The sequence below is a fragment of the Perna viridis genome, chromosome 1 (genome assembly GCF_037379345.1).
Source record: "Perna viridis isolate PV_CMFRI_1.1 ecotype Kerala chromosome 1, ASM3737934v1, whole genome shotgun sequence".
NCBI classification, from domain to species: domain Eukaryota; kingdom Metazoa; phylum Mollusca; class Bivalvia; order Mytilida; family Mytilidae; genus Perna; species Perna viridis.
In genome coordinates this window covers 70,047,763-70,060,578 of record NC_142445.1, presented here as the reverse complement: position 1 = coordinate 70,060,578, position 12,816 = coordinate 70,047,763, and the positions used below count along the sequence as shown (strand labels likewise).

General features: G+C 31.3%; 1 protein-coding gene across 4 annotated transcripts in view; it reads right to left on the bottom strand.

Annotated features, from left to right (window-relative positions):
• LOC148630189 (E3 ubiquitin-protein ligase Rnf220-like) overlaps positions 1 to 12,526 on the bottom strand; it is a 29,316-nt gene extending 16,790 nt beyond the window's left edge. The window contains exons 1-4 of one of the 4 annotated variants that reach the window (XM_088562648.1): positions 12,294 to 12,510; positions 11,249 to 11,809; positions 3,771 to 3,851; positions 408 to 540 (exon numbers count right to left, since the gene is read on the bottom strand). In XM_088562648.1, the coding sequence (XP_088418774.1) occupies positions 408 to 540; positions 3,771 to 3,851; positions 11,249 to 11,809; positions 12,294 to 12,387 (869 nt within the window). In that variant the 5' untranslated portion in view covers positions 12,388 to 12,510. Of the gene's footprint in view, positions 1 to 407; positions 541 to 3,770; positions 3,852 to 11,248; positions 11,973 to 12,293 lie in introns of those variants that run through there. The other 3 variants (XM_088562667.1, XM_088562658.1, XM_088562674.1) reach the window with 3 other exon arrangements.
• Positions 12,527 to 12,816: the final 290 nt, after the last annotated feature.

Genomic DNA, 12,816 nt, shown 5'->3' with positions numbered 1-12,816 from the left:
TGTAAACATTCACTTAAATGTTTCCAGTTGAAACATAAAATAACATGTTAACTACCTAGTGGATTCTAATTTTGTGAAGATGCAATGTATAAATTTGCATAAGTTGTTAAGATTTGGTAGACAATGGCCATTCATCAGCTCATTAAATTATAAATTTATAATATTCGGTCGGTCATGAAATCTAGATTTCCAGGCACTAATTCATAGGGGGCTGACCCAGCATACTCCACCTCTAAAATTGGAAAAATGATTTTTTAGCATGAAATCAATATTTTTTGCCTCATATATCCCAAATTTTTTTGTGCCTCGCTCCGCTCTATGACTTTTTCTTAAACATACCCCTAACAAAAAATCCTGGTTCTACCCCTGCTCTCTGTAACATTATAATGTAATTCAATCCATCTCACCTTACAAGTTTGTCTAGTTTCTCCATTTCTATTGCAAAATGGTTCTCTATTTCTCCTGCTCGGAGGGTGATTCCACATACAGGACAGCAAGGAGACTGACCATCTGACAAAATACAGGATTTCTTTCCTCGCTCTGTAAACAAAAACGTAAGTTATGATTATCATAACATAGTCTGGTATTTGACAAATTGACACCTCTGTAAAAGAAAGGCAAGTTAAAGGATGTTCAATCTACCTAGAACATATCACTGTAATTTTGTCAACTCACAAACTAGGTTCAAATTTGTGAGTGGGTTGTCATGATAAAAATTTACCCAAATAATTGAATGTTTGTAATTACTGGAAAGCAGTTTCCAATATGTTAATTCACAGCACTGAGCAGTTTCAACTAAGTTAAATTAAAACTTTCTATAAATATTTGAGATTTTTTTTATTAAAAATTCACAAATTGTTACCAAATAACAAGAAATGAGACACAATTGATATTGCAGTGATCACAACAATTAAAATTTAGTCACATTGTAATAATTTTTTTTTTAAATAAAATTTGATTTTTGTTCTAAAAATAGCATATCTCAAATAACAAATACAATTGGGAATCTGCATTTTTATCACCACTCTCCCTAATATTATAAATTGTTTTGATAATGCACAATCTGACTTCTCATGGACACAATTTCTACATTATAAGGAATAAGAAATGATACAAGTAAGAAAAATATATATTCGGAAGAAGTGGAAATAAATATTCCTGACATCAGTATTGCCAATGGACTAAGATGATGTTACGATTTATAAACATGTAATTACTTCATTGTTCTGATGGTTCTAAAAGCATAATTGAGTGTACTCATTTCTATAGCCACAATTATTGTAATACCAGCATAAAGATTAAAATGACAAACAAATATGCAAATTCTCTACTTAAAATTCACCAAAAATATTGTTGAAGGAATTTTTCAGTTTTATTCTCATAAATTACATATGGATACAGCAATCAATGTCAACATACAAAATCTGAAAAGATTATTACGAAATCAACGGCATGTCATGGAGAAAAATTTTCTTCTGGATACAAAGCTACACTAATCCAGTGTGAGTACCCCTGACAAGCTTGGAAGGTTATAATCTTTATACAGACTTCTTCAAATCGTCATATGTCACGGACCAATCAATAAGGAATTTGGATAAATCTCTGGATAATTATTAGGTCATGATCCGATTGGAAGAGAAGATTACCGAAATCTTGACGATAACTAATGATCAAACACTCATACTGTTTCACAAAACATGATCTTTTAACATTCTCTTCTTTGTTTCTCATTCGTAAGTCACTTAAGATACCACACTAGTATTGATCAATGTGGTTGCCTTTGAAGAACTCAGAAATAAAGTGATAAGTAAACTGACCGCTTACTGTTGAGAGATTTACGGAAATATTACTGAGGTTCAAAGAAATTCTCAGACCTAATTTTACTGCAGAGCCAGTGACTGACACTAATCACTATGTACCTGAATGGCACTATCTTAAACAAAATCAAAGAATAGATAATTCTATGGGTGCCCTGGTAGTGGTCTGTTTGACAGGGCTTTTTTTCTTCAAGCCCTTATACTCCAAAAATCAAACAAAAAAGAAAGCAGATCAGGTTTATGTATATATTTGCAGTAGACTACAAGTAACATTGAAAACAAAGTTTCACAGGAAAACATACCAACTAACAGCAGAACAGTCCTTCTATTTTTATTCATTTTAATTCTCATGATTTATAAACCCATAAAATACTTCAAAATTGAAAAAGTTCAATTTTCGACAAAAAAAAACATTAAAACTGTTCAACTATTTTTTTAAACTCCCTGAACTGAATTGTTTTAGGACATTTTGATAGCTATAGACTAGGCAGGTATAATAGAATACAGACCACCTGACTTCCATTAAAACATCAGTCAGTATAAAATACAACAGGCCATCAGTAAGAAAACAATAAACAGACATGAAATGTTTATTAAAAAATCAAGTTCAATCTCTACCATAACTGTAATACAATAGAAACTGTACAAAGTAGGTAGTAAAAAGCCCCCTTCTAGCATTTGATCATATAAGTGTATTGTAAATCTACCATCAATACACTCCAAGCAGTATACTATCAGATGTAAGGACTTTTATGAAGTGTATATAGAGAGGCTGTTACCAAGTCGTTAGTCAAGTTTGTCAGGTCTAAACTTTAATTTATACCTGATTCACATAATAAAATTTTGACATGGCAAATCAAACATGCTTTGTAATGTTAAATTTTCAAAAATACTAATAATCATCAGATTATATATCACTCGATAAGTAATAAAACATCAGCAGGCATGCCAAGTTTGTTGACATTCCGACTGTAAAATAAAATTTGTTGTTCCGTCAAGAGTCAGACTTCTTTGTTTTATTTGAATTATAATTTTATAAATCTTAGATACAAAGTATCTCTGATGTACTTCAGCTCTACATTTCTTAATACTGCTACAATATACTGGACCAATATAATTCTAAAATCTTATTCCTTTTATTTGAAGAATCTGACCTCTTCCTGTTCATGTTTGCATGTTTTTAGATTTATGTGGAACTAATGTTGAACATGAAGAGAGACCACTTTCAAAAACAGGGGAAAAATTGTAAAATCCCAACACTAGATCCAAAATCAAACATAGCATTTTTCTATTCATTTATTGAAACTTCAGTAAAATGATAGGGTATTTCTCAATATTTATTCACAGCTTAGCAAAGAACATTACCAAAAATGGCTGCACCCTTTCAGACTACTTAGCTAATCTATGGACTTAGTTGTATCAACAAGATGTTTTTCTGCAATACACCTTGGCCCTGCAGGTGTGGCAGACTGTAACATGAAAACCTAAGACCTTTTCTTTACAGATACTTTATTAAAGTACAGGTTATCACAGAATCATGTGGATAGATAGGCTCCATAACTTTAGCTCTGGAGTTTCCCTACTGGGTAAGGATTTGGAACTAAGACACAAAACCTTACAGTAAAAAAGTCAATATTTGCAGGACTCCAGGAGTTGGTGACATGTTTAATTTTAGGTATTCTGTGTGTAGAAAATACAAGCAATAACCTTAAGGTCTTGACATGATTGATTAAAGTAGAAAGTAGTCCCCCTCAACAGATTTCTATGAAATTAATCCAAATCTTACAAGCTTCTTTGATTACAAACACTTCATATTTGAATAAAATTCAACAAACAAAAATATAAAAGATATTATCCATAGGACAAGTGTAAATCTATAAGTTTTACCCTCTGGAAAAAGTGGTCTAAAGGGAATATCAAGGAAACGATAGACAGACCAGTCAATACACTTACCCTTCAAAATTTTGTTGCCTGGACCCAAACAACTGAACTGTGAAGGCTCTAACATTCTGTTCTCTGGGGTTATACAAATATCTAGAATTTAACAAGGAATTTTACTTGTTCTTGGTTTTTTTAACTAAAATTTATAACAAAACTAACAATAGCTACCCATCAAATTTGAAAATGAAGTCATATTTGTAAGTTTAACAACCAAGATAGTAATTTCCTAGGTTACATTACCATATATTAAGTAAAGATAGATATGTATTCAACCTCATTGTTTTTTTATCATTATACAACATTTAAAAGCATTGAAGGTCTTTTATTGCCTTGTGGAAACTGAAAAGTGAATGTTTAGTTGGGAACTGTTGGTAACAAGAAGATGTCAAAAATGCATGTACCAACAGCAAGGTTGAGCAATATAATGGTCTTTACCAACATATAATGGTTTCATTTTATTTCATGTTTAAAATAGTTTATCTTGAAATCTTTTTTTGTTTCATCAGTTAAAATGTAGTTTTAACTTCAAAACAAATAATTTTTCCTTGATTTGAAAATTTTATTATATTATGTTGATCTAATTACACAAATTTACCTACAAAAAAGCTGAAATCATTGGTCTAGAAATATGCAAAAAAAAACCTTTTATTTTAATCTACTTTGTGTACTCCTAAAGAAAATCAAGAAATATTGTACAACATGGTGCATGCAGCAAGTTTCCTAAGAACTGATTAAAACAGGACAGTGAAGATATTCAGAGTTCAGTAGTGGCTATTATCTACTGTACTGACAAAGTAGCCCAACTTCTCTGTGTTAGCCAAGATTTGATGATTCTATTGACTCGGGCATTATCTTCCAGTAATAACATCGGAAGGATCAATTTAAAGTTCCCAGTCCGGATAATTGATTTCGTTCACTTTCTTATAGCTTCTTATTTTGGCTATTTATTTGACAATCCAAATATTGTTTGACAGAAATTACCTAAAAAGAGATTTGATTTTATAATTGATTTTGGACTAGTGTGTTGGAAGATAAGGCAGGATCAGTATGTTTACATTCTCTAATATATGATCCTTATTTCCTTCATACAACCTCCTCATTTCTAAATTAAACATAGAATTGTCACCTTCTTGTAACTTTTAACAATTCTGATCAAAGGCTCCTGTTAACAATAGAGACCAATATGGAATAACATTTAGATAGACCAAAAGGATGATAGGCAAGTTTATAAACCTATTCATCAGAAACAGATTTACTCAATAAGAACCTATAATCCAATTTCCTTTGCCAGAAAATTAAACACCTGTGAGCTAATTAAATACATTGTACTATCAGAAAAACAAAAATTTGTCAATTTAAATCCAATATGGACATTTTTATATACTCTAAAAAGATCAAAAGAAGTTACACAAAGTATGACATAGTGGTCCATTCTTGATTTATGATTTCATTCTGAACTTCTGTTTGAACCTGTTCAAGTACTTGACTTCTTAAGTTCACTTAATTAATTACAAAACATTCAATTCTATAAATAAAAATTAATATCAAAATAAAATTTTACTTATTAAATATAACTGTAAATTTACAAAAATATAATAAATACTCAATTACTGATTTTCAGTACTTATAATAATAAAGCTTATAGAATTACAATAAGTGTATACAAGGTACCAGTATATCAGTATTACATTTTACACGTAAAATTTTATCAATTTTCAATATTTTAGTACTTTTATAAATTTTTCAGGACCTATCATTTTTAAAAATAAAAAAACTTAGAATTTACTTTGCTTTCATATTTTTTTTTTTAAATAATATCACAGAAACCCTATACTAGTACAATTTTCAAAACTAAACAGTTTCCCCAGGTTCAAAACAAACGTAAACTGATACAGGGAAACAATTACATGGTTGGGTTAGACAGTTTTTATGGAGTTGTTGGTACAGGGAAAAACTTAACGTGACTGATTTAGTCAACTTTTTATGGAGTTGTTGGTACAGGGAAAAAAAATAACATGACTGATTTAGACAATTTTTTATGGAGTTTTTGGCACAGGAAAAAAAAAACATAACAGATTAAGACAGTTTTCATGGAGATGTTGGACAGATTTTACTGCCCCTTTTCTGTTGATTTGAGGTCAATTACCAGAACTAGACAAAATCAAATCAGTAAGGTATTCTTGAGGACAAGAATGATCTTGGGACTACAGGTGTATATATTTTACCTAAGAGATCAGGTATTTTGAATACCTGCTTTAATCCCCAAGATTAACCAGACTATTGCAGTATTAACAATACAAGTCACTGAGCCATCAGCGATCTTCATCAATACAGAGGGCTAAACTCTGTAAGCTTTAAATTTTGACAGAGAATTTGGTGGGATGACACTTTGATTAAGATGAACGACATACTCTACCTAACTTTAACCATTACTAAGTTATCAGGATGGGTATCTAGTCATAAACTTTCTCCTAACTTCTTTTTCATTTCAATTAATTTTTCCGCACAGGAGAATATTATTCTATAAATCATAAAAATAAGATTCTTTTTTAACACTTAGCATAAAATTTATGCATTTCTATAAATTAATAGCTCCTTTTAGATGGTGTCTTAGTTTAGGAAGCTACTTGATTTAGCCACAAAGTAACAATAGCCCCTAACCTGACAAGTTTAGTATTCAAAATATGAATTGTTGAGGGATAAGGGGGGAACTAACATATTAAGTAATAAAATCTGTGAATTATATTCGGATATAATGAAATATCGTAGGGAGGCTGTGTGGTTGCCTAGGACTCAATCAGTTTTTGATGACTCCTTATTCTTTAGCAGCTGTCTTTTATTCCCAAACCAATGACAAGAGAGAAAGGACCAACAGTAAATCAAACTGAAGCAAGTATATAAACTGAATGGTTTGACACTGAAGATAATAGGGACCACATTATAATAAAACCCACTTCAACCATTGAAACTGCTCACAACTCAGCTTTATTCCTTGACAATAAAATTCTGCTATACTAACAACAGTGCAAATAAAAGTATTGCCTTTTATTGCTTACAGAATATTCAATGAACGTTAAATTTTGTATTTAAAACAGATGTACAATTCAATGCTTTGAACTCCAACTGATATGACAACAGCGCTACTAAGTCTGGAAATAAAACCAAAATTGTCTTCAATCTTCTTATGGTAATTTCATTCCGGTAAGACAGACATACTTCGAAGGTTTGCTTAAATGACACTGAAACTTGGCTGCAATCATATAATTGAAGAAAATAAGATCAAATGCCACTTGTTCACTTCTCATTTGCCGAGGGACAGTTAATGGTCACTCGTTGATTTGATCCTAATCCTTTGCCATGAATACTTGAAAAGACATCAGCACTTGTGTTTAAGTTTGTCAAAACGTGATTTGCAGAAGGCTTTAGTTTGTGTGATAAATTCAGTTCTAATAGCTTTAGTCTTGTCTTGTTATTCCCTTCCTAAGCTTACATAACCTGGCGATTTGATAAAACACAATCTAGTTTGCCACATTTCGACATAAATAACTGTTTTTGATCAGATAAATTATTACACGTTACAATAGGATCAAGTAAAGTAAAATAAATGTGACGAAGGTTTATTGACGGTAACACCACTTTGATAACTTGTTTTGTTTCATATTATGATTGAATTTCATGAAGCAATTTATAAGCAATGGTATTCAAAGGTCTTCAAAACTTAAGCCCAAATTTGATATCACTATACACTACTGGTTAACTTATTTCAACAATACAAAGATATATACCTAAAACTAAATTAGAAACTCTGCTCCCAAATAGTAAGATGAGGTTTTCATGTCAACAAAAATCATTCATTTTACATGTTTAGCCTATACATGGAGTGATCTGATCATTAAACTTAAAAACTGATTAATTGTATGAGCTGTACATAAAGACTGACTTTTAAATGTAAAATACATAATCACTTCCTTTAAAAAGATAAAGATTGTATTGTTTTTCAACATTTAATCCATTTTTTTTTACATTACTGTACAGATTTTTCACATAGATGTACATGTACATACTTATATAAATATCTGCGACAGGTGGATTTTACAAGTTTGATCCAGCATAATGGTATCTATTTTTATTATGAAGTCAAAACTTGCCACTAACTGTACACTAATGACCTTTTTGTGAAATTGAGCAATTAATAAAAAAGTAAATGTACATGTAAAATGTACTACATTCTACATACTTTGAGTTCATAATAAAAATAACATTTGCACTTAACCTTTTCTACCATATTTAGATTTCATGGGTGTTCATAATGAAAGATAGTATTGACAAATAGAACTTGAAACAACCAGGAAAAAAAAATGATATTCAAGTTTTTGATTATTCACTTAGTTACCAGAGAAATACAATTTTTTATCCAATGTACAAATATATTTTTCGATAGTCTTATATGTGACTAATATGTCCTCTGATCTTAGCGGAGTTACTTATCCTCAATCCTATAGTCAGGTTCTAACTTTTCTCAAACAAAGAGAAATAGTAAGTTTTACAGTGCTAGAAGACAACTTTAGCAAAACATTGTCAAGATATAAATAATGTTAATTTCTGATAGAGCTATTGCTTTATTGTAAAATTTGATTAATTTAGTACTCTAAGAGATTTAGCTTACTCCCATCCTCAAGTTCAACTTAAGTGTGATAGGGACTCAAAACACATTATCATAACACTAAGTCAAGATTTTTTTATTGGGCTCAGTCCTTTCCTTTAAAATTCCCGAACGACTAGCCCAAATAATTAAAATAGAATGTATAGGATTCAACTCGCCTAAAACAAGTGATGTACACATCATTTCACTAGCCTGAACCAATTTTTACTAGCCCAGGGTATTGGCTAGTGACTAAAGGCGAGCACTGTAAGCTTCATGTCTGTATTTATTTTTATCCCAAAACAATGTTTTCAACATATTTTTTTTTCCTAAGAACTTCATTGACACCAAATATTGGACACACTTTGAAGCTTGACAGGATCTTCATTTAACTGGTCCATAGGTAGTTTATTTCTAGCTTTTGTGATTAGTACTAGGATTCAGAAACCTAAGATGTAATGGACCATTAGGTACCATGTACTACAGAACATGTTTACTTTTTCAACTGGTACCAATTTACTGTTCATGAAATTGATTGATTTTATCTGTAATTTCTCAATTGATTTCAGAACAAGAAAAAAACTTGTAATTAACAGAACACACCACAATCAAAAATTGATTTACCAAAAAAATGACAATGTGTTTAAAAGAGCAATTTAAATCAATTGTACAAGTCGAGACGATTTCACTGGATCCTTGTAGTGGCACGTATATCAGATAAAATAAGTTTGTGGTATTGAACACTACCATAATCTTAAAGATAAGATCAGACAATTTTGTTTTGACCACATTTAGTGAAGATTGACAAATTACTAGTCAAGCCCTCAGGGGCATTTATGCGGTTAGTTTTTGTTGCCTGTGCCATGACCACATTGTTTAGGGGGATAAAAAGCAGGTAACTTCCACCACCTCACAGTGGAAACATAAGGTCATAAAATGATGAACACAAATTACTGTGACAATCCACACCTTCTACTCAAGGGTAAAGTGCTTCTACCAATAAAATGGCCATAATACCATGGTGTTAAGTAGGTATTTTATTATCTACCAAGTTTAAAGTCAATCATGATACCAGTACAAGTACTTACAGACCACTTTAGCTTTTAGATTAACTTTCAAAATTAATTGAATATAAAATTGAGGGATCAAGCATTGTATACCAGGGAAGAAGAGTCATGTCTCCATTGAGTTTTAAAGTTGATTCTTTTTTAAACCAATATATGATGGTTAGACTCTTTGATCACGATTTACTCTGTATTCTATGAAAATCTTCATGGAAGACCTTTATCTTACCAATAAAGCAGAGAATAATCTGCTGGCCATCTTAACAATACACTGTCTGAAAAACTTACTGCCTTGATTTTCACATATTAAAATTTCAAACTGCATGTAACTGTGGTGAATTTTAATAAACATCACTTTTTTTTTCAAAAAATGTGGGGAATTAATTTACTATAAAATTGGATTCATAAAAAAACTGTTAATTTTATTATTGTAAATTCTTTTAAAACACTGTTAATACACTATTAAAATGAACATAAAGTCAATCCTTTCCAATTACACTTTTTCAACTTTTCTTTAAAAACATTTTTCTTCAAAGAAAAGAAATAAAGATTAAGAAAAGGATTTCTTTTTCTTATTACATTTCAATTATGTCTGCACTTATTTCCCTTAAAAAACCTAAGGCCAGTGGAATTGGTTTCTTTTTTTTTGTACTTAATTACTAACAAAATTGAGCATTCATATATTAAAGATTTTTTTAGTAAAATAACCATCAAAAGCTGGCACTGCACCATGACATAATTTAAATACCAGAAAATTTCATTGAAATAAAAACCATTTCTATCCAATAATACTCAGATTAGCAACTGTAATTATTTCTTTGCTGTGAGTACCCATGAAATAGTTGAGAAGTGAATTTGATTTTCAAAAAATATGACAAAAAGTTTAATAGGATAGTATCAGACCCTATTAAAAAACTTGGTATAAATTAAATAAAGGAATATTAATTCATTTAAGACAGAAATGGCAGAAATGGAGACCATTTATCAACAGTTTACCCAACAAGAGTTATGAAACTCATGAACACTCTGAATACTTGCACATGTCCACTGCCACAACTTTTTTTACTGAATTTCTACAGGAAGACTAGTCCAATGCATGTATGTAGCAACTAACCAATGACTACAAAGTTTAGACTTTTTTTCAAATTTTAAAATAATTTCTTTAATCATAGGTTTTCATTATTTTCACCATAATCTATTTGTACCATACAACTGAATATTGAAATGCATGTAAGATAACAAAAAAAAAGAATGTAAAAATCATAGTAGTATTTTAAACTGGTAAAACCAACCTTGAATTAATCTTTGTCCTTATCTAACCAGCACTGTTGATGGAAAATATGCAGGCTATTGCAGTTAAATTTTCCAATTTTTTTTTAGTTATTTGCAGAAAAATCAAACACCAAATTTTTCAACAGAATACAATAATTATTTTATTTTTAGAAAGGAACCATTTCTTGGGGTCAGTTGGTGAAGGGCAAACAGAGGTATGCCAAATGAATGCAAAAGAACAACCAATACTTTTAGGGGGACAGATAATAAAACATAATTTTTCTGCAAACAGGATAATTACATATAATATTTTACATATTTGTATATGCATGTCTTACATGAGATAATAACAATCAAAATGTCAATTTAGAATCTATGATTAAGTTTGATACTGAAATCAAAAATGTAATAAAAATCTTGTCTCCAACTAAATTATTTCATGATAAAATATCACACCTACATGTATAGTTCAAAACAATCATGATAATTCCTAAATAACAAAATACACTTACTTCTAAGACTTCTTCCTTCAGAATCTGGTGTACCCCTCTCAGCATCAGAAAAATTATCAGAGTTACCAGTCGAACTAATACTTGAAGGTCTTTCATCTTTTTTATGGCCTGTAGAATAGTCCATGGCCATGTCTCTGGACTCATTGTCTTGATTACTTGGACTATGACTGTTGGGGTCATCATGTTTTGGTTTTTTTGCAGGAGAAAAAGCAGAATGATAGCTCTCAGTATCACTAGCACTGACTGGTCGAAATGCACTGCTTGTTCCAGGACTCATGAAAGGCATTCCACGCTCCATGTTTGCCCTAACGAACGGAGGAACAGGTGCATACAACGGAGCAGGATATGGCTCACCTGGTCTGTACATAGTAAATGGAGCTGAATATGGTGATGAAATCTCCTTGTCACTGGAGGACTGGTTAGGAAATGGAACTCTTGCACCTTCATGGTTTTCTGCAGTAGAAGCCAGTACCATCAATGCAGGGGAAGTTAAAGGATTTGGAACAAATGTAGAGTTCTCCATGGCAGACCCTCCAGCTTGTGCTGCTGCTGCAACGGCGGCTGCATGGTGAGAGAAAAAAGGTTTATGCCAAAAATTAAAGCGAAACATTGCCAATTCCGACAAATTCATTCTTTTCTGTTATTACTGTCCACATTCAATGAAATATTAACTTCTGTAAATTCTATTTTTTTTTACAAGTCTATCACTGAAATCAAGTGACAAACAGAAGTCTCAACTTTTATTATTTAACTGACAAGTAGTGTCAATTTGTGGTTGGTCGATTCTATCTACCCAAACCTGATAAGACAGCCCACTTCAAACAAATTAACTTGGTTGGAACAATTATTATTAGAACTGATCCCTACATGCGCAGAAGTGGTATAGTCCATAAAAGGAATATGTCAATAAAAGCCTCTGTATTCAAATCGGGATTTCCTGTAATAGATTAAGTTTAACTACCGCATATCTTAAATTTTCTTGTAGAAAGTGTTAAATGTATGAAGATAATGTATTTCGATGTAAAAACAAAATCATATTGAATACCGTCGCTTGACAGGAGACTGGTTTTCAATCCATTTTGCGGGGACAGTTCATCGGTCGTACCTCGTCCAGTTGAATTGGATTTATGGGTGGTCATTGCATGTTTGCACTGAAATACACTTCAGGACATGTTACCAAAGGTTCCCTTGACTGAAAATACTCGATATATCTCTGTTTAATACGTGGATGACAGGAGAATAAATCGGATAATTTTGTAAATACTCACTGATTACTGTCAAGAAGACAACCGGAAGGTCAATCCTGAATTGGATGATGGGACATAGGTGTTTTCCTGATTTATTTATAGAATAATACCACTTCCCGCGGTTTTCCGAGACAAAGATCATTGAAACCAAGGAGTTAAATATAGTTCCTTGGTGAAACTGACAATAAACTATGATTTTTAGCGGAAGATTTCAAACTTGCCATTTTTAAATACAATAAATGGTAATTTTTATAAACATGAGACAATAAAGTTAAATTGAAGTGAAAGCAAGCATTTAGGAGGCGGATACTGCGGTTTTTT